This window comes from Leptidea sinapis, chromosome 1, assembly GCF_905404315.1.
Source record: "Leptidea sinapis chromosome 1, ilLepSina1.1, whole genome shotgun sequence".
Lineage (NCBI taxonomy): Eukaryota > Metazoa > Arthropoda > Insecta > Lepidoptera > Pieridae > Leptidea > Leptidea sinapis.
The window spans coordinates 16,675,108-16,697,964 of record NC_066265.1 but is presented as its reverse complement, the minus strand read 5'-3'; the positions used below and the strand labels follow the sequence as shown (position 1 = coordinate 16,697,964).

Sequence of the window (22,857 nt, the reverse complement as noted above, 5' to 3'; positions counted from 1 at the left end):
CACATAATATTTAATTTTCATCTATAAACAGAAAAAAACGGACCTGCCCATTTGTGTCGTCAAAAAATACATTAGTCACTGGACTATCAGCGTCAAATCGCTTAGGAGGTTCAGTTAGTGTCAAATAGTATTTATCTGTATCCTTTAAACTGAAAACAGCCATTCTTTTGGCTTTTAATTATTATTAATACGTGAATAACGAGATCACACTTTCAATAACAGCTGATATTTGTGATTGTGTATTTTGATTTCTAAACTTTTTCTTCGATGACAATGTCATGTATGACTGATGACACTAGAGGAAAATCTACAATATTAACGTTGTAAACATGAACAAGGTTAGGTAAAAAGTTGAGTTAGGCTAAATTATTGCCGTACCTACGTACGCTACACGTACAATAACTTAATGTTTTATTATATAAGCGTACAATAGCAAAAATATGGTATCCTATGTGAATTATCAATTAAATAAAGTGTGTAAAAATATAATTTAATTTAAGAAATTGATGAACATAAATCGTTATCTGAAAATGATTGCCATGGCAATTAAGTACGGAGGAATACAAACAAAACTAAATTATTTTGTAAATGTTAGTTATTAGCCCTTTCTTAGATATTGTGCTGTGAATTATAAATATAATGCTTAGCGATTCCAAATAAAAGATGTCAGAAATTATAGAACTACATTCTTATGGTGACATAGCGGCGGCTACGAATTCCGATGAGTATCAAGAAATTGATATTTCTAAAGGAAACAATGTTAATCCGAAAATCATTATCGACGATCATTCAGAAAGAGATTTTTTCATAAAAATGGATGCAAATTCTTTAAAAAAGCCTCGGGTAAAACACAAAATATCAAAGAAAGGGACTTCAAATATTATGGACTTCATAACTTCTGAAATAATATCGAATTCTGATATTTTGGAGAAAAACATTGTAAATATTGAAGAATTGGATGAGGAGGAAAAGTCCTACCTACAGAAGTCGTCGAGAGCATTATCGATGTTGCCAGTTAAGCGTCGTTTTATAGATCTTGAATATGGGTAAGAATGATATTATATTTTATAGGTCGTTACCTACATTAAATTAATCGAACATTTGTAAAGCGCGTTGATTGAATGCATTTTATTGAATGCCCTAGCTGATCGTTGATTGAGTAGGAATCATGTTGCAAGATTTCCTTTCTTCTTGGTCGCATTCTTTATTATTGAAGGTTGTGTCCGTTAATCAAGGTTTTCATAAAATAGGTCACTAAATTACAAAGTGGTAGGCGAGTGAGTGTCTTGATCTGGTCCGACCAGTGGCTAGGCCTTCTAACCGTTTTAAACCGTTTCCTATGAGAACATTTGCTTTAATCAAAACATTGCTGTATCCCTGTTATAAAACTTTATTCAAACTTACCAGTTTCTTTACAGTTCCAAGAGATACGAAATAAATCCTACACTGTCTGGTGTTAATGTAAATACTGACTCTCAGAAGCATTCTCTTGCTGAGTACACCGAGCCTCGCTATTTCGATGATATTGTTATTGACTACGACATTTGCGAAACAAGACGGAAATCAAAATACTTGGACCTCTCTATAAAATATTTGAAATTTACACATCACCATAACTTTTCTCTTGAGGAGCTTTTGGTATCTAAATTAGAAGAATTATATTCAGAATATATTCAGATAGCAGAGTCTCTTAAAGACTTATTACTCAACATAGAAGTGGCTCGAAGAACTAGGGATAGCTTGAAACAGAAATTCCTAAAAATAAGTCCTAAGAAGAAAGACAACACCAAATACGATCCTATTATACAAAAATATACAAAGTCCTTATTGGATAACAAAGATAATTATTTTAAAAAGTTGAAAGAGAAACGAAAATTATCAAATAGTATTTCTTCTATATGGTCAGATATAAGTTTGGTAAGAGATAAATTCAAAAACGTGCAAACACCGCATGTATTAAAAATAGATAATATTTCACTAAATGATCAAGAGATATCAAACAAATGGAACGATTTATTTGAGTTGGAGTACTCAGATATCCTCACCAAATTGGAGTATGACTATGTTAAAAAATATATTGAGTATACATCGCAATATACCCAAACTGAAAAGGAAAGGAGTAAAGTTAGAAAACCCAAAATTCAAATAAATCCTGAAGAAATTAAAGAAAAAGCCCAGGAAACCGTTAATTTCATATTAGCGTGTGAAACTAATATGACACTGCACTATGATGAAACGATTCTTAGGAATATACTTAAAAACAAACATAAAGATTCCAAAAAAAATTACTTTAAAGTATACGTTGATAACTTCTTCGTGTGTATCAGTGACGTTTTTGCAATTGATAACTATTGTAAAAAGAAATTGTTGGAGTCTTTGACCATTCAGATATTGCCAACAAATAATATCCTATATATTATATTATATGAAAACAACGAAGAAGTGTCATCATGCTCAATCGATTTATTAAATAGGAAGAAAAACAAAATAGACTTAATGAAACATACCCTGATTTATGACAAAGTTATAACACCCGAGCTAGGAAGTGTAGGAAGTGGCTATACAATAAAAGATATTTTGGCAGTTAATAAAATCCGACTAAAAAGTAGTAATACGTTTGAAGGAAAACTATTCACGACCTGTAATGTTCTCATAAAAGTTATTTGGAATGATAATTTAAATGAAAATCAAAATGATTGTATTAAAGAGCAAATTAATACAAAAATACATATTGAACGAATTATGCACGGAGTTGAAGAAGGTAATTTAAACAGTCTTCTCAGAATTATAAGTGATTTGTATGATTATGAAGTAAGTGATAATAATGTAATCAATTCAGTGAAGGAAATTTCAAAAACGAAGCTGGAATACGAAGAAATTTTTTCTATCGAAGAATGTGCAGAATTTATTCGCTACAAATTGTTACTTTTACGAAATAGCGGAGCAAATACAAATTTAAAGAATCAAGCTATTCCCCTATTTTCAAGTCAAGTATCAACTGAACAATTAAATTGTTTACAAGCAACAGAGACGACTGAAGACGTTGAATATATGAAAAGAAAAATTGATGAAATGGATCCAATAGATACACAAAGATATATAGGCATTCAGTTTATTAACAAGCTTAATGAAAAAATATCTAAGGAATTAAACGAACGTTTGTCAAGCAAGACACATAAAGATGTAGTTAAGGATTTTAAAGACTTAAGCCTAAGGTAGTGTATCTTTTGAATTATGTAGTTATATTCAATATCACGTTCTATTTGATGTTCGACAACCAAGATTAGCAGGCACCCGAGCTTTTTCACTCTTTGTGCTTTTTGAAGAAATATTTTGTTTAACACTAGTGGGCGCCCTCGAATCAACTCGCGAAAATTTGGTTAGGTAGCAATCTGTACTTAAATTTGGGGTTTTTGATAGTTTCATGGTTTTTTTACTTGGTCTAATTGTTTCGAAGAGCAATCAGAAAAAACACACAGACAAAATTGAAAAAAAAAATGGTTATCTGGTAGAAGTGATATTTCAAGTGATAAGTCAGGCCGCACACCAGACCAACATTACTACGAACAATCTGGTTTTCATGTTTGCATGTCATACGTACGGACGCGGTAAATATGACACTGTAAAAAAGTTGGGGCACAACTTACACAAGCATACAAGTTACACAAAGAAATTGTATGTCTAGTGTGCGGTCCGACTAAATGTCGATAATATTTTGGATTTAATTATTATATAAAGGCATTTATTTTCTCAAAATTGATTCCTTTATAATTCTTTTTGATGTCATTTCTTATACTACTACCGCTTCGGAAACAAATGGCGCTCTGAGAGAGAAGAAGCGGCGCAAGAAACTCTCCCAGCATTCTTTTTTTTGCGCTCTTTTCAATAAAAATATACAATATTGTACAGTCATTTCTATCGCTATAAAATAATCACAATCTAGTTCCAGGCTGTCCGATCATTTAGATATTCAGCAGTAGAGTAATAGGATTTACGACAGAGCCATTTTTTTATAAAACATTTAAATTTATTTATAGATAATGCCTGAACAGTGGCTGGGACTTTATTGTAGAAGTGGATACATTTACCGTTAAAGCTATTATGTATCTTATGAAGCCTACTAGAATTAGTTACAAGCAATCCCTTATTTCTAGTGTTATAATAATAAAAATCACTATTAAGAGCAAAAAGGTGACGATTTTTGTGAACATATATTAAATTTTCATAAATGTACTGACAATGAACAGTCATAATATTTATTTCTTTAAATTTTTCTTTGAGAGACTGTCTATAACCAAGCTGATATATAGCACGAACAGCTTTCTTTTGCAGTGCAAACACTATATCAATGTCAGCAGCATGACCCCATAGTAATATACCGTACGTCATGATGCTGTGAAAATAACTAAAGTACACTAATCTAGCGGTCGCAACATTCGTGTACTCTCTAATCTTTCTAACTGCATATGCCGCAGAGCTGAGTCTATCTGCTAGATGGGTAATATGTGGACCCCACTGAAGCTTTTTATCTAACGTGATACCCAAGAAGACCGTAGTGTCAACAAGTTCCAATCTCTGGTCATTTATAAGTACGTTGGTTTGTACCTCCGCTGTGTTTGGTGTAATGAACCGTAAACACTTTGTTTTTTTACTGTTTAAGTGCAGATTATTCGTCTCAAACCAACGCACTATCTTTGAGAGTGCATTGCTTACCTCGTCATCAATATCCGCACGTTGCTTCACTTTAAAAATAAGTGAAGTATCATCAGCAAACAATACAATCTCATGGCTATCATCTACCACAAACGGTAGATCGTTAATATATATAAGAAATAAGAAAGGACCGAGAATAGAACCCTGTGGAACACCTATTTTATCCCACAGGTTTATCCGAAGACCGTTTGCCATTTACATCGACTATCTGAACTCTTTCGCTTAAATATGATTTTAACAGATTTAGGGCTCTATTTTTCACTCCATAATGTTTTAGTTTTAGGAGTAAAGTTTCATGGTGGACGCAGTCAAATGCTTTTGACAAATCACAAAAAATGCCCAATGCATCCTGTGACTCTTCCCAGGCGTCAAAGATGTGCTCAATGAGTCTAGTACCCGCATTAATTGTTGATAAGCCCCTAGTGAAACCAAACTGATTTTTGTTCATTAATTTACAAAAATGCATTTGTAGCTGTTGAAGCAAAAGTTTTTCAAAAATTTTACTAAAAACAGGCAGCACTGAAATAGGTCTGAAATTAGCAGGGTCAAAAGAACTGCCCGATTTAAACAACGGGATAACTTTGCTGTATTTCATGAGGTCAGGGAACACACCCTCATCTATGCATTCATAAAATATTATTGCTAATTCAGGTGCTATAATGTCAAGTATGTATTTTACAATATTAGTCGAATGGCCCCATAGGTCTTTTGTATTTTTTAGGTTAATTAATTTGAAGATTTTTATTATATCGCTACCTGTAACATACTTAAATTTCAAATCAGTGGAAGATACTGGTACGTGTAATTTAAGCATATCATATGCTGCTTTTGGCGAAGAGTTAAGGTCTTTGGTCGTGACAATCGGGATTTCGGAGAAGTATTTATCAAATTCATTTGCAATTTCTATTTCCGAATTTATAACGCGATTATTAATATTTAAACAGATAGAGGTGTTACGGCAATTCGATCTACCAGTTTCATTGTTAATTATACTCCAAGTCGCTTTTACTTTATTACTACTGTTTTTAATTTTATCTGCAATGAAACGTGTTTTCGCTTCATGACAAACTACTTTAAAGAGCTTGGAATATTTTTTTACATATATTTTAAATTCTTCACTATTATTGTAATGTTTCTCATAATAAAGGTCATATAAGCGTTTACGACTTTTGTGGATACCCATTGTTGCCCAATCATTAAAACAATGTTTGTTGTTTACTTTCACCGTTACTGGAGTAAAAATCCTGTCAAATTCCTCACAGAAGGAATTGAAGACTAAGTTATTGTGAAAATTAGCAGTTTCACCACAGTGTAAAAATGGTATCGTATTTACCAAATTATTTCTAAACCTCTCAAGACGGCTACCCGTAACTGGTATAATCGTCACCTTTTTTGGTCTGACATTGTCCTATCTTGTATTTACTTTTATAAGTTGCCCACTATGGTCGGACTGAAGATTATTAATTATGAGTTTACTAGTAATAGTAACATCTGTAAAAATATTATCTAAACAGGTTGCTGTTGTAGAAGTGATTCTAGTAGGTTCCCAAAATACATTGAACAAATTAAAACTTTGAAATAAAATTTTAAGGCTAGTACAATTGGCCGAAGGTTCAAGCAAGTTTATATTAAAATATCCACACACTATAATTGACTTGCTGGTTTTGCTAAATTTTGATAGTACCTCCTCCATTCTATGTTGGAATTGTTCATATGATGCAGTGGGGGGGCGGTATACACTTACAATAATAAATTGCTCTAGTTCTATACAAGCTATCTCAATTAGTTGTTCTATAGAGAGATTAACAATATCTCTTCTATTTTTACATTTTAATCTATTATTAATAATAATTAGGGAACCTCCATGTATTGCCCCACTTCTAGAAAACGAACTGACTACTTTATGTTCTCTAAAACTAAACTGGAGCTGATGACTTTTACGCCAATGTTCTGTTATACATAATATATCTATATTACTTATAGTTATTTAAGCATAGAATACGTATACCTAGTATATTTTCAAACAGGTCACACTTTAATTTTCAAGACTTCATGTCTGCTGAAAAGCATACATATTATTATTAAAACTTATAACTTCCGGATTTTTTGTCGTTCGCACGGAATCATAGCCATCAAAATTAACGTCGCACAAAATTTCCATTGTAATAATTTCGAATTTGATCCTAGGTATCCCTAAAATTTTGGCAAACGATACCTTTACAATTTTTGTGGTGAATATTTGGGGTCTGAAAAATGATCTCAATTTAGTTCTCTGCTCCCGAGAACTTAGGGAAAATCTTAATTGTTACAATGATAATTTTATGTAGCAGCCATTTTGGATTTAAATAATTATTCCAAATTCGTTTTGTACTACTTCGAGAATCTTGTAAACAATATCAAAACTTGCCAAACTCTAAATAAAAAAGGCTTTTGCACCGTGCAGATCACATCCACTGCTGCCCACCATTACTTGCAATACGTCGTCAGGGTAATGCACTAACGGCCGTTCCCAATATACTATCTACAGATAGAGAAAATTACTACGTTCTACTGTCAGTAATTAGCTGTCAATAATCTAAAACTGTCCCAATATACCCAAAGTCATTCTTATCGCCTTATCTTGGGACGCGTGAAACGCTATTTCCATACAAACTCGCTGGTAAGCTATACGTCGTCCCATTGACAGACAGCGTGTACGGATAAGGTGAGTTACCGTTGATAAGTTTATTGGGACAGAAAAGTCAACGATAGTTACGATTTTTATCTCAAGTAAGAGATAGACTGAATATTGGGAACGGCCGTAACACTATCATGTATAGTGTTAGTGGATTACCTACTGTTTATTATATGGAATACAACGTACCATAAAAATAGTGATAAGCTATTTTTTCCATTAATTTACTGGGTATTTATTGTATTGAAATCGGGCGATAGTTCCGAATCGATGACTTTTTTTGAATATGGACGAAAGTCGCCGTTTTTCATATTTTTGAAAACCTTATTAATAATTATTGTAAGCACGATGCACATTGTTAATAATCAATTCGTAACCATCTGTTCCAGGAGTATTTTTACGTTTACGCCAAAAATGGTATTAGCTGAACCATCTGGTGCAGTGTTGAAGCATCAGATGGAAGAGCGGCTCGCGACCGAGCAGGACATCTACGTGACAGTGCTGCGTGCCTTTAACCTGTATGAGCGTGGTGCTCTAGCTGACGACGAGCTCCTGGAAAACGACGCTGACAACGACATAGCAGGTATTGTGGGCAGCCGCCAGGCAACATTTATTAAACCTTATACATTCTAAATAAAATTATTAGTTAATTATTTTCGTCACGAAAGGATACTCTGGTCTAACTGAGGAATGGGTACTGCTTGAGGTTTCGTATTCAATTTGTTTAAATGTTTAGTATATTCATCGCAAATTTCAAGAACTACTTACTTCAAATTAAACAAATTCTGGGTGTGTGGCAATCCTCCACAGTGCGGTTTTCAAGGAGATTTCTTCCACGAACTAAAAAGCCATGGAATGAGCTTACTTGTGCGGTGTTTCCAGGACGATACGCCATGGGAACCTTCAATAAAAGTGCGTACACCTTTCTTAAAAGCCGGCAACGCTACTGTGATTCATTTGTCGTCCTTTTCCATAAAAAAAATATGGTACTAGAAACTTACTCCAACGTTTCTATCAAATATCAATCGAGCATCTTTCTACTGTCCTTCCACATCACACCATGTGGCTATATTCACAAACCAGTAACAACATAGTAACGGACACTATACTGTATGTATTTTTTCATTTCTCATACTCGGAAAGTAATGTTGTTTTGATCTGATTATTGGGTGGAAAATGCTGCTTCCCTCCATAGAGAGGGAAAAACTCATACAAATTACTTCCCACAATGATTTTTAAAAATAGAACTGCTGTCAGCTATGAAGAGTTTTATGTAAAAAAAACTAATTTAAAGAAATGCCATGTGTCTTTCTAAACAGCCAGTGTGAACTTAGCGCAAACTTCTTTGAACAGAATGAGCCGCATCAATTACGCGGTGAGTTCCATATTTAAAATTTAAAAAGTCGACATAAATTGGCGGGATACTGATCTGTAATGTACCTATCTGTGACGGAATTAAAAAAATATGTAATAATCTTTTATGCTAAGATTGGAATATTAAAAATGAGTTCAAGCGATTCTGAAATGTTGACACCAGAATCAATTAGAGCCGAGGCAAATTGTATTATTGAAAATCTTTTGCCAGAAATCTCAAAAGAAAGATATATAAACACATACAATGATTTTATGAAGTGGCGAGTAGAGAAAAGTATAAAATCGTTTTCCGAAAGTGTATTTCTTACATATTTTAATGGACTGTGTAGCAAACTACAGCCTTCTACGCTATGGAGCCGATATTCAATGCTCAAGAGTACACTTAGTGTAAAACACGATGTAAATTTGAAAAAATTCCATAATTTAACTCCTGACGAGATATATTTGGCAGTGAAGGTAAGTTTACCTAAGTATGTATGTATTTATTCTAAAAATGAACGTATTTATTACACAAATACTAAAAAAATACGTGTTTCACAGGTGGTATGATATTCGGTATAAGCGGCGCTTGCAGAAGATTTTGAAAGTCAAGGCCAATTTGGCAAATATTGAGCGCTCGTTTGTAGTACAAGAAGGGTTTGCACAAATAGTAAAGAAATATCAAAAAAAGAGACCTAGTGATGGAAAAACGGACCGTTTTTTTCTCAACTATCAGAAGGGAAAATGCTATAAACAAGTGATCGATAAAAATAAAATCTCAGGTATGCCGAAGCAGATAGCAACTTATTTGAATTTACCAAACTGTGAGCAGTTTACCGGACATTGTTATAGACGAACGTCAGCAACACTTTTAGCCGAGACTGGGGCAAATATGACAACGTTAAAAAGACATGGAGGCTGGAAATCCAGCACAGTCGCCGAAGGCTACATTGAAGATTCAGTCCAAAATAAAACTAAATTTTCAACCAAATTAACTGAAACTATAAAAATACGCCCTAATTCGCCTCAGCCGACAACTTCAAGGGAGTATCCGCCATGGAATCCATCGTCTGATGAAATACCTCCCACTTTTACAGATATCCAGAACAGCCAAATTTGTCATAATATATCAAAGAGCATAAACATTCCAAACAAAATGTAACTTTTAATTTCACGAATTGTCCTTATTTGACAATTAATTTTATATAGGTGCTACTTATATTATTATATATTATGAATAAATAGCTTAGATAAACAACTAGTTTTATTTTCCTCATATTCGAAATGAAAAGTACAGTGTTTCCGGACTATAGCCGTCTAAATACCTCGGGAAATGATTCTTTCGACCCTCGGTTAACAATCTACTATTATTGTTGCAGGTTTTAGAATGAGAACATTGAGGCCTTTCGTGAGGATAAGTTACAAAGACGCGTCGGTTCAGAGCCCAACGGCCGTGGGTTCTCATCCAACGTGGAACTTTACCGTCAGAATGAACACCAAGTACCAAATTATTTAAATTTCATAATTGAATTTAATTATATAATTATTCACGATTTTATGTAAGCTACATGGGTACATAGAGTGGTACAACAAATATATTAAAAACTTAAAGTGTACATATATATGTACGAGGGGCATACTGAAATGATCGGGAATAAAAAAAACCACATGCACAGTATAGGTAAATTGTATTTTATTATTTTTTGAAGTATTCTCCGTTCAACTTAATGCACTTTTCCATTCGTGCAAACCAATCAATAAAACAGTAATTCCAGTCTGAAGTTGATGTTGACAAAATGGCTGATTTGTACACTTCCACAGCTGCTTCGGGGTCTTCAAACCGTTGATCGCGTAATAAATCTTTCATTCTAGCGAATGTAAAGAAATCGGTTGGGCTCGGGTCAGGACTGTACGGAGGATGGTCCATCAGCTCAACGTTTTCCTGCTTCAAAAAAACATTTGTATTCCGAGCCGTATGGGAGCTCGCATTTTCGTGATGTAAGATGATGCGACGTTTCGGGTTATTTTTTCGGAGTTCGGCTATCATTACTGGCAAACAAACCGTTATATACCACTCACCGGTAGCCGTTATGCGATCCTGTAAAGGAATTGTAGCAACATGCCCCTTTTTCGAGACAAACGTAGCGGCCATTTTCTTTGACACGCTGCGGGAGCGAACCACTTTCGTTGGTTTGACCTCGTCTTCGAAGACCCAAACTTCTGACTGATGTTTTCTTTCAGGTTCGTATGAATAAATCCATGATTCGTCACTTGAGACGATATTATAAACGGCATTTGACTTCCCTTCGCTGAAGCGTTGCAGAGTATTCCGGCACCAATCTACACGAGCCGCCTTTTGCTCTTCGGACAAATTGTGGGGTACCCATCGGGAAACTAGCTTTCTTACACAAAGTTCATTATGTAATATCGACTGAATTGCACTCATTCTGATACTGATAACAGCCTGAATCTGCGCGTATGTCACATGACGGTCAACTAATACAATAGTTCGCACAGCTGCGATTTTTTCAGGCGTGACCGCTGTTCTTTCTCGACCTGCAGTAGAAACAGTGCTGAGCGACATACTACGGCGGCGGAACTCGGCATCCTACCAGCGGTATATTGTCGTTTGACTCGGTGCTTCAACATCATAAATTGAAACAAGTTCACTGAGACATTTATCTTGAGATAAGCCGCGACGAAAATTGTGATAAATTATGGTGCGAAAATGTACATGCGTGCGCTCCATTTCTGTCAACGACGTGTCAACTTTAAACCAACATAGTTTTTGTTTTTGAATTTTTTCTTTAATTGTATGAATGTCATTAAGGTTCTAAGAGGCCAATATTCAAATTCTAAAAAAGGTTTTATTGTAACTCAATCAGAAATATTCTATTCCCGATCATTTCAGTGTTCCCTTCGTAAATACACAAACTACTGCAACGATTTTCGTGCTGTTTTCATCAATGGATAGCGTGGTTCTCGAGAAAGCTTTAAATATATAAATGTATACAGAAATGATATTTGTTGGAGGTGTCGGAAAAAAATAAGCCGTCTGGGAGCTTTCAACGTAAACGCTGTCTAAACCCTTTCAGATATAACAAAATAATGTATGGCGGAATTGTGTATCTTATATAGTTTAAGTTTAATTGTAACGATTTAGGTTTTACACTATTATAATTTAGGTTGAAGAATATTATGTCACTAGTCACTAGTTTATCATCGAGTACTCCAGGTGAAATAAGTTTTGGTTTTGGTTGACAGGCTGAAGCCACTGTGCTCACTGCACGTGAATATATACGACGAGCACAAAGTTAGCGTGACTGAAGAAGACACCGAAAGACAAACATTCGTGTATAGAAGCTGCAACAGGTGGCTGGGCACACTGTCAGTTCCAATACACGCGGTGCTTGCCAATGGCGCGGTAGGTCATCTTATGACATTATAATACAATACTTTTCAGAAGCTCGGGCTTGCCCTATTAGATTCTGATAGGGACGTCCCTGAAAAAAAGCCACACACTCCGATAGGATTTTAATAACAAACAAAAGTAAAAAAAAATGTTGTGTGTAGAAAGTACACATGTCAGAAGTGAAAGTTCATTGGAAAACAAATTTTTAAGTCTCGTTTATATTAATTATCCCAATCTGTTCTCTAAACCAAATGTGTTTTGCCAATATAAGTTTGCGTGGCGGCCATCTTGTATTTTAAAAAACAAAATGGCGCGTAACCGAAAATCGTGACGATTTGCTATAAAATCTTTCTCATACGTCGGAAATTTCACTTCAAAAACAAATTTTAAAATTATTAAAGCAGTTCAAAAGGTTTATTGGTGAGGCAGGACACAGATAACACAAGAAAAATTCAAAACAATATCTGACATTATTAAGCATTAAGCGTAGACAATGATTTGAAATAAGGCCACTGAAAACATACCTGAAGCTACAAGACAATTGAAAAGAGGGTCAAACTACAAACCCAAAACAAAAATTATAGGAAAGTAAAAACACTTTCGAGCTAAGAAATAACATAGAATACATGAAAAAGGCAATAACGAAGGCTAAAATATTTTGAAATCGGCATAGCAACAACCGGCGATGTAAAGGAAGCTTTACACGTGGATTAAATTTTTTCTCTTGTTTGTTGCTCAATCTGTGACACTCTCGTACTGAGATCGATTATATATTTTCTCGTAGGTTGTTGGTTTCTGCTTGAAGCGTTGCACATGCTGTTACACTGTTGATTCATTGAGGTCTGCAAAAAAAAAAATCATAATGATACCACAGATCGGGAATGGACCGATCGCCCTCAGATTGTTAAATTATACATTTTATTGTATTAAATTACACTACGAGAAAATTTCATTTGAAAAAGAAGCCCGCTGAGTTCTTGCGTCCATTCTTCTTAATTCTGGGGCATACATTTTTAGAATGGGTGGTTGTGAGTGATTTTTAAATCTACTTTGAATAAAAATACTAAAATTTGAATTTATTAAATTTTCTTTTTCATTTGGGAAAATTAAAGTGTAGCCCACGTACCTACCTATAATCATAGTATAGAGATAGAGACTTAAATCTATAACTTAGCGTTTAATAATGAAGTCGCAATTGAACTCTGCAAAAGAAATTTGTCGATAAAACAACATTAATAGAGTATGATCGTGTTGTAACAAGTCTTCCTTTTATTTTTGCAGTTACGTGGAACATTCAAAGTAACAACGCCACCGCAAATATTAGGATATGAATCGAGTTCTACAGAAACCTCATCGATTATTCCTGAAATCAAGCGTCTCATGAGAAAAGACAGCGCGTTTCTGACTTTGGAGATCAAGACATCTCTCTCGGAATACGGAGGCTGTCAGATCTACCAACAGCCATTTCTAGAATCTGATCATGTGATAAAACATCTGAACAGTTTTGTCACTGAATTTATGAATGACTTTCCTAATAGAAACATATCTTTGACGTTTGTCGATAGCTCAGGTAGAAATAAATGTGTCACAGAATTCATTCAGTCAATAAGTTTGCCTGGCTCAGAAAACTTTCCACGTGATCCACAAAGAATTAGAACATCGTCAAGAAGTTCTATTGTATCTAAGAATTCTCAGAAAAGATTTGCTGACGTTGATTCCAGAGACACTGAAGACAAGGAGATAACTCTAGAGGAACTTATGAATTTTGCACTAAGATACGTAGCATTGATACCTACCTACGAATTGGTGGACTCTCATGTTGTCACACTGAAAGGAGTTGTAAGAATAATATTTGAACTAATTTCAAAAATTTTACAATTTGATTTCGAACTTGATCTAGAATCCTTATTATGTTTGCAGGAATTACTCAAAGTTGTATTCGGCTCTCCGTTGGATCATAGCCTACTGCTTGCTAGTTACTTTGTACACTTAGGCATCAGAGCCTGGGTGGTCATTGGCTTTAGTTTGCCTCGAGGCATAAGCAGCTATGTTCTGGTGAAATACCGAAATAATCACGTGATAATGTCGGGTGAAGACGAGTGCGGTGGCGGCTGGTTCAGCAGGAGGGATGACGTAAGCTTGGCTGTCTTTGACGCGGTCAGCGGCGAACGTCACGATGTGAGGGATGTGGGATGTCCACTGAAGACTGTTCATTTCGCGTTTGATTGTGAAAATGTAAGTCCTTTGAAGTTTACTTCACCGTGTCGAATCTATGAACAGATATATTCCTCGAATATTGCCATAACCTTATTCTAATGCATCTAGGAGCAAGTCAATGACATTTAAAAGTATAGATAGGTTACCTTGACAACATTCGGTGTTTGTAAATGATACACTAACGCACACATGAATAATTTAACATTGCAATAACACACTACATTACTATATCACGTCAAAGAAGGATAGTAAGTGCAATTATCGCAAGTGAAAAAGAGATAAATGTAACTTGCTAATTGCTTCGTAATTTGAATAGAAAAATACAGAATAAATCATCAGATATGAGTTTTTACCGTACACCCTGATTTATGCCTAAAATACGATTAATCATGAGTTCATGTAGTAAAAGTTATAAAGTAGTAAAACTGCATTGAAATTAGGTCAATAAAGTGTCATTGTTTAAAGTTTACAATTATTAGCCAAATAGCACTCACTGTCTACGTCCGCTACCTACCCTAAAACTTGTTTTTGTAGATTGATAATTCAGCTACCTACAAACAAACTTGTTTATTAAAAATGATTACATCTCGTATTACATTCACTGGAACATCGTCTTATTTACATCATTTCCTAAAATATACTAAGTACTTTGATCATTCCGCAACAGACAGCATCAATATTTTGTCATTTCTGTACGTTAATCTATGTCCGCACTCGAGAACTGCTCGGTTTGGATCGGCTTACGTTCAGCACGCTATGTCATGGCGTTAAATTTATTTTGTTAGAGAAATAATGAAATTAAAATAAAATGTTATAATTCAGGATTTCTTAACTGTGGTAACTATGTAATTGCATATTTTTTTTACTTCCATAATTAGTGTATCTTCCCATAACACAAATTTTAATGTTGTACTTATATCAAATTGTAAGCAATTCTGTCAAGAACAAACGCGTGCGTACCGTTTTCGTATTGAGAGAGTGACTACGCCCAAAGGGGCCAATTGCCTCCATTTAGGCGATTCATCCTCGGCGCGCTAGTGACATATCTACCTCTTTTATTACTATAATATCATTGCGAGCAAGTAAGCTTTATATAACTATTATATAATTAAAAAGAATTTTCGGCATTTTTTTTTCGCACCAATAATGGATGGTAAAGAAAGAAGACTCATAAAACGTATTGGAATTTATTGTATTGGTAAAGCTGCTGTTTCCTCTACAGATCTGGGTTAACCAGCAGACGTCGTTGAACTGTGAACACGTTTCGTTCGAATTTCACAAATCGTCGCACTGGCGATCGGTTAGTATTCGTACACAATTATTTGAATTATACATATTACATTTCTAACTCGCCTATAATGTTTAAATCAGTGGCGTAGCGTGCCTTGGTGGGGCCCCGTGTAAAAATTTGCTTGGGGGCTTATGAAGTAGAAAGGTTTCTCACAAAAAATATTTACATCAAATTAAAAGAAATATTTATTCATCATAATTACCTATCTGTCCCTTTTTCCAAAATTTTTACATCAAAATCCAAATTGAATATACACTCTCCTTGCCTTTTTTCGGTAAGAAGCAAAAGTTTTTATGATTTTTGCTTACGCACGTCGGAGTCCCTCGTGGCCAGGGGGCCCCGTAGCAGATAGCTACGACCCTGGTTTAAATTAAATAATGTTCGTTCTTCTAATAGCGTTGTTGATTAATAATTAAAATGATTTTTTACTTGAAATCAGTTTTGTAATCAGCTATATTTTATCATGACTGCCTTGAAAGTAAGTTGGTAACTAACTATTTAGGGAAAAGCAAAGAGTTCTTTGAATGCAACACTGAATAGATACATTTCATTGCACCTAGGTGTTTAATAAATCCGTGTTCGTCGTCAAAGAACCTGCCGTGTCCTACGCGTACAGCAGTGCAGTCGACGTGGACAGTCTGAGGACACATTTGGAAGAGCGGATCAAGGACAAAGTGCAGAAATGGCGATGGAACGTTAAGACTATTTGGAATAGGTGAGCTACCACGAGGTACCCCCTAATCGAAGATTTTATATTATTTGTCGACAGTGTCGATCGGTATGACGAGTGTCTTGGCTTGCGAACAACGAGTTGCGCGTTTCGTTGAAACTCAAGAAACTCTTGTTATATTCTTAGATCACAAAAGCCTGGCCAATGGAGTTTCAGGCGGGCAATTGAGCAGAATTGAATGTAGATTTTGTATATTTTTTATTTAGCATTTGAGTTTCTTTGGGTAACAATGTGTAATTGGGAAGTATATAAACTTTTATGAATTCGTTAACGTCCATCAGTGTAAGCAAATTATACTTAACATGAATTTTGAAAGAAATTAAATTTATAAACAAAATCTACGATGCGGGACTCGAACACGCGACCTCTCGCGTGCCGTGCGAGAGCTCGTCCAAAGAACCAACCGTTCGAGTGAGAGTATCGTTCATAATTCTTGATGTCTTGTTCAACTCTCAGGTTCTGGTTTCATCTACAGGATCAACTTTACAGTTGATACCTGCTCAATCCCAATATTTGCATATTAGGACATTGACCTGAGATTTCGCTCTTTGAAATCTGAACAATTTGTAATACTTTAAAAGTGAAAACTCTTTTCTCTTAAACTATTCAAAAGCTTCAAGTAGAGTTCTATCACGTTACTGTGGTAGGTAGGTATGATTAAAGACTCATACTCTCTCATATTTCTGCTAAAGGACTTTTTTGTATCCAAGCCCATGATAAAGATTATGTTATTTAGTATGGCTATTATTTCTGCTGCGATATGCTCAAAGATATTGATGACCTTGTTTGACCAAGTCGAAACGGAGGTTAGGTACCGTTGGGCCTCTTTAACTGCCCCGAGAGATCAACTTCTCACGAATTTATATCAGGCAGCCTCATAGCAGTCCTCAAAATATGATTTTGAAATTTCTTATTGAACGTCAAAATCTTCCACCCAATGGAAATGATGGACCATTTTTTTTATTATTAAATTACATTACAATAAAATTTAGGCATTTATTAAACGACCTGGAGGTGATTGTTAGAAGTGACAGTAATTTAGAAAGTCATTTATATTATAGTAACCTGTAGCATACATTTTTTAACAAAATCTTTTGAAAATTTTAATACGATTGTGTGATAGAACCACTCGCGCCGAGTCAGCCAGTATGTATATAAGTATATTTATTCTTATAGAAGATTATTATTATTCTTCCACATTCATCCTTCGCACTACCGACACATCTGAAAACAAAGCTCAGCTAATGTGTGTTAGGTACCATAATGCGCGATTGTTGGGTTTCCAAATCAAAAAATATCAGTGATCAAGAATTTTGCTTAGATGAGAAATATAAAATTATAGATATTTAAGTGGGCTTCTGCGGGAAACTCTGCCAAGCTGGGAGTGTTGGAGCTTCCATCCTAGGGAAGAGAAGCCGACTCCGGGACAACGACTGAAACACCTGATGACGACCTACAAGGTATTTTGGAGATATGTACTACTTAGCTGTTAGTTGTGTCAAAATATTTTTGATAAAGTTTTGATGCATCCAATATACGATAATTTATATTTATTCAGTTAATTCTCTATTATGTTTTATGAAAAAATATATATTAATTAAACACGCTTCATATATTGGATGCAGCACCTTAAATACTAATTTGTTATGTATATTACATTCATAGTAAAATACTCTATTTGATTGAAAAGAGTGGCCGTTGAGTTTCTTGCGTGTTCTTCTTACGAGCTCAACTTTTTACGAAGATATGGTAAATTCATTTAAAAGAAATATTTGTAGTAACGACTGACGATTCAAAAGCGGTTAGCGCGTACATTCGCTGCTAATCTTAGAAAGGGAAATCATTACAGTGCGGCAATTCGTAAACGTCTTGCCAGTAATGCGGAAACACACCTAGCGCGTAATTTTTGGGATATCTTATATTATATTCTCGTGTCATGGTGTTAAACATTGAACTCCTCCGAAACGGCTTGATCGATTCTCATGAAATTTTGAGTGCGTATTGGGTAGTTGTTGTCTGAGAATCGGACAACATCTATTTTTCATCCCCCTAAATGTTAAGGGTGGTCCACCATTGATTGAGTCAGCATTAAAAAATACATACAACTTCAAATTTTCACCCATCTACGATCAACAGTACTTTTGTATCGCGATTTTAATATCGGCAATACAACGTTTGCTGGGTTAGCTAGTATTATAATATATATATTTTAGATTTGCTCTATTCGCGTGTTTATCTAGTGCCAGAGGCGATTATTTTCTAAATTATTATAATATAAATATAATATTCTTAAAATCTTAAATTATTATAATATAAATATAATATTCTATATATTTTTTTGTATTTTTTCCAGTTTTAGGACTTCATGTATTATGTTATTTGACTTTGAATAGTAGATTAGGATCTATAGGTACGTCGGTAGGTACAAAACATAAAATCAAATTACTTCGTAACGAGTATCGTTTTTATCGTAGTTTACGGAAATAATGCCACATGTATCGGGAGCCGCTTACATAGTAGTCTATGTAAGCGGCTCTGACTGTAGTCAGCGATACAAGAAAATCTTGTAACGCATTATGAAGAGTATTGTGATGATTATAGTTTAAAACTAAACACGTGGTCAGTTACCTAGTTGAAGCGGCATCCCGTAGTCTTGAAAGACAAACTTTTATTTATATTGAAGAGTTATAAAAGGAAGGTGCTTCAACAACAAGCGTTATGTCACACAAATTCACCGTAGATCCTGCACTAAATACTTTTGAAATAAAAAACTCTCTTCGAGGTTCGCACTTAACCATATTATAAATGATAATAATATAAAGATTGGTGACTATATTTAAATAGGTACTAAAACATTAAATTTCACCATTACGCGTATCCACTACGAGAGCGGCACTGAAAATTTCGGGAAACAAGGAAGTCACACAACATTACTATTTAAAAATGTATTTATTGCTTTTCGAAGTATTCTCCGCGAAATTTGACACATTTTCCATACGATGGAACCAATCATTGAAGCAACCATTCCATTCGGAAGTTGGCGTCTCCAAAATGGCCGTTTTGTAGGCGTCCACAGCTTCTTCAGGTGATGAAAAACTCTTTCCACGCAATTTATTCTTTATTTTAGGGAAAGTATAGAAATCATTAGGGCTTAGGTCGGGGCTGTACGGCGGATGTCTAATAATTCTATGTTTTCTTGCTCTAAAAACTCTTTTGTTCTGTGAGCGGTGTGAGAACTCGCATTGTCGTGATGGAGGATGATGCGGCGTTTGCAGTTCTCTTTACGGAGTTCAGAAACGACCTGTGACAAACAAATGCTAGCATACCATTCTGCATTAACCGTTATTTGTCCCTCAATAGGAATAGTCGCAACACGGCCGGTTTTGGAGACAAACGTGGCCACCATTTTTTTTGCAACACGTGATCGAACAATTTTTGTTGGCTTTAACTCATTTTCGAACACCCATACTCGTGACTGGTTATTTGTTTCGGGTTCGTACGCGTATATCCAGGATTTGTCACCTGATACGATGTTGTATACAGCATTTGAGGAGGTTGAGCTCTCGAAAGATTCCACGCAGGATGCGTTCTGCGAGTTCTGACGCACCAAGTAACGCGAGGCGCTTTTTGCTCTTCACAAAGCAAATGCGGTATCCATCGGGAACACAACTTTGTTACACCTAATTGTTCATGCAAGATTATTTGTATTTGACTCATGCCAATGTCTAAATTTCCTGAATTTCGCGGTATGTCACATGTCGATCTTCCTCAATCAGCATCAACATTTTCTTGGGTGACTGCAGTTTTTGGACAACCTTGACGGGGATCATCACTGAGCTTGACACGTCCACGTAGAAATTCAGCAAACCAGCGATAAATTGTGGTTTTGGATGGGGCTTTTTTCTGTTTTTCTGTTAAACCACTTCGAAAGTCATAATAAATCATCGCTCTAGAATTTTTTCGAGTCAATTCCATTTTCTCAACGACTAAACAAGTTTGACAAGACCGAGAATCTTTTTTTAAATAAATAATGGTGATAATTAATGATTTTTAAAACCAAGGAGATTTCAATTAAAAAGATTTTAATATGACAGGAACAGTGGAAATATTCCATTCCCGATACTTTTAGTGCAGCCTATGTAGTACTTAGGTACATTACGATATTAAATATGTGTTTCAATGAACTATATCAAGTTAATTTTCTTTTGTAATATATGATTACTTCATACGTAAGTAAATATTATCAATGTGTTTGTTGTTCAAATATTTAGAATTAGAGGAACTAAAATATAACTTCTCTGAAAACCTTTAAATATTTAGAAAAATTAAGAAGGTATTTTTTTATAATTAGTAATCAATAATACCTACCTACTACCGCTGTCAGATATGTTATTTCTTAACCGACTTTAAAAAGGAGGAGGTTATCAATTCGATCGGTATTTTTTTTATGTATGTATACCGATTACTCTGATATTTATGATCCGATTTACGTAATTCTTCTTTTGTTTGATACGAAATTGATGCCATTTGGTCCCATAAAAAGTTGCACAGCTTGGCCCAGTAGTTTTCATTTTATGAACATTTTTGGAGTTTTCATTCAGGTTGATTATATATTATTATTAACTGACACTTAAACGCATAAAATAAAAAAAACTACGTTTAAAAAATCCGACTTCAAAAACTGACGAGTACATAGGTACAAATAATAGTATTTTATTAATATTAAAAGTAAAGGTTTGTAGAAGAGGTGTATTAAATTAAATTTTTAGTTATTTGATACTTATCAGCTTTTGAAGTTGGTTTTTTTTAAACGTAGGTAGTTTTTTTTATACTATTTTATGTACTTAACTATTATTAAGTTTTTTATTAAAATATCATGAAATAATGTTAACAAAGGCTATTTTTATTATAATACATTAATTGTTAACTCGTACTTAATTTGATACCTACTTGTTTCTCTGGCTATAAATCACATTCGCTGTGTCGCCTTAACAGTACCTACCTCTAAATTCAATGTACCGCTTGTAAACATTTCAGATTTTCGGTTTTCCATTGAACATGGCGTACGTGAACACACGCGCTGTGGTGTCCCGAGTGAAGGCCTGCTTGGCGGGCGCGGTGGGGGGCGTAACCGGTGGCGCGGAGCTCGCGCTCGCGGTCGAGGTGTTCTCGTACCCCAACCACGTGGTCAGCGTGTGGGTCTATCTGGCTGAGGCCACGCTATCCACACAAACAATATAGTCATTGACAGTTTATGCAAAACCTGTGTTTTTTTTGTCGACGATACTCCCTTGAATATTAAATTTAACTACACCTATGCTTTAAATCCTCTTTATAGATTCTAAAACAGTATTGCCAACATTAAAACACCTAATGTCCTAATAACCAACCATTAAATCATCCAAACGAGTGTTGTAATGAAATTCAGTACAACATTATATCATCCGTTTCCATAATAACACTGCTTATGATGATATTATGGTTACTAGGACTGGCTTTTTTAATGTTAGCGGTAAACTGTTTCAGAACCTTTTATAGTGGATTCATATTATGGGTGTAGATAGTCTTGTATACAACTGTTTATTAAAACACTCATGTGATACTATTATACCATATAAACCCACATTCGTGTTTGAACACCCCTTATTGCTTGCACAACGGTTGCTTATATAATATGAGTAAATATATATTATACACACACAGCTGTAGACTTGACCCCTGCTCTCTTCCATTACAAGTTATTGAGGACTGGAAAAAGCAGTTTTTAAGTTAGGTAATTTGTCACGTCGGGCAGGGATCCAGTGCTCTTTAACAGGTGCTTCTCGTAGCAACCTGCAAGTACTTTTTATAATGTTTTATTTAAAATCCGCTAATAAAATCAAGAAATAAAATAAAATAAGGGACGATTCTAGCAGGACGTTCAGCTGATGGCAATTGGTAATTGATTCGTCCTGCCCATTACAATATAGTGCCACTCAGGATTCTTTGAAAACTCAATTATTCTGAGCGGCACTACAATTGCGCTCGTCACCTTGAGACATCTTAAGACACCTTAAGATGTTAAGTCTCATTTGCCTTCTACTCTCCTTCGGTGAAGTTCTATTTTTCGTGGAGACGCTACCGTAGCTATAGGTAAAGGCTAGGATTTTGTAGCGTTGCAGTTTTAAGATGAGTACTTGGCCACCTAATAGCTGCGCCACAACGTATTATAGACCATGTCACAAGAGTTCGGAGCACGAACCCGTGCCTAACCTGTCACTCTACAGTCTTTGGCATTTTTTTTATGGAATAGGAGGATAAACGAGCGTACGGGTCACCTGGTGTTAAGTGATCACCGCCGCCGTCGTATCGTCCCGGAAACACCGCAGAAGGAAGCTCATTCCACAGCTTTGTAGTACGTGGAAGAAAGCTCCTTGAAAACCGCACCGTGGAGGACCGCCACACATCCAGATGGTGGGGATGGTATT

At 35.1% G+C, this 22,857-nt stretch overlaps 2 protein-coding genes across 5 annotated transcripts in view; one reads left to right on the top strand and one right to left on the bottom strand.

Moving 5' to 3' along the window:
- Positions 1-274, bottom strand: part of LOC126965929 (regulator of MON1-CCZ1 complex) — a 46,171-nt gene extending 45,897 nt beyond the window's left edge. For both annotated transcript variants that reach the window (XR_007729634.1, XM_050809727.1), the window contains exon 1: positions 44-274. Coding sequence is in view for 1 of the 2 variants with exons in the window: in XM_050809727.1 (XP_050665684.1) it covers positions 44-163 (120 nt within the window). In the remaining variant the exon portion in view is untranslated. The remainder of the gene's footprint in view (positions 1-43) is intronic.
- Positions 275-327: 53 nt separating this feature from the next.
- Positions 328-21,652, top strand: LOC126965878 (coiled-coil and C2 domain-containing protein 2A). Of its 3 annotated transcripts, XM_050809654.1 has the most exons (11): positions 328-1,046; positions 1,419-3,215; positions 7,777-7,970; positions 10,120-10,240; positions 12,005-12,164; positions 13,434-13,991; positions 14,073-14,387; positions 15,592-15,669; positions 16,221-16,375; positions 17,733-17,850; positions 21,428-21,652. In XM_050809654.1, the coding sequence occupies exons 1-11, from the start codon at positions 664-666 to the stop codon at positions 21,629-21,631; spliced, it is 4,083 nt and encodes a 1,360-aa protein (XP_050665611.1). In that variant the 5' UTR covers positions 328-663; the 3' UTR covers positions 21,632-21,652. The 3 variants fall into 3 exon arrangements, with proteins under 3 accessions (XP_050665611.1, XP_050665624.1, XP_050665619.1); XM_050809667.1 differs by lacking the exon at positions 1,419-3,215; XM_050809662.1 differs by lacking the exon at positions 21,428-21,652 and having other exon boundaries at positions 16,221-16,390; positions 17,733-17,847.
- Positions 21,653-22,857: the final 1,205 nt, after the last annotated feature.

What these genes read in the sequence shown, in the direction of transcription:
- LOC126965878 (XM_050809654.1), top strand. Translation starts at nt 664, where the DNA reads ATGTCAGAAATTATAGAACTACATTCTTATGGTGACATAGCGGCGGCT. An exon ending in ACCGTCAGAATGAACACCAA is followed by an intron (nt 10,241 to 12,004) that starts GTACCAAATTAT and finishes TTTGGTTGACAG; the next exon opens with GCTGAAGCCACTGTGCTCAC. An exon ending in ACCTGATGACGACCTACAAG is followed by an intron (nt 17,851 to 21,427) that starts GTATTTTGGAGA and finishes TAAACATTTCAG; the next exon opens with ATTTTCGGTTTTCCATTGAA.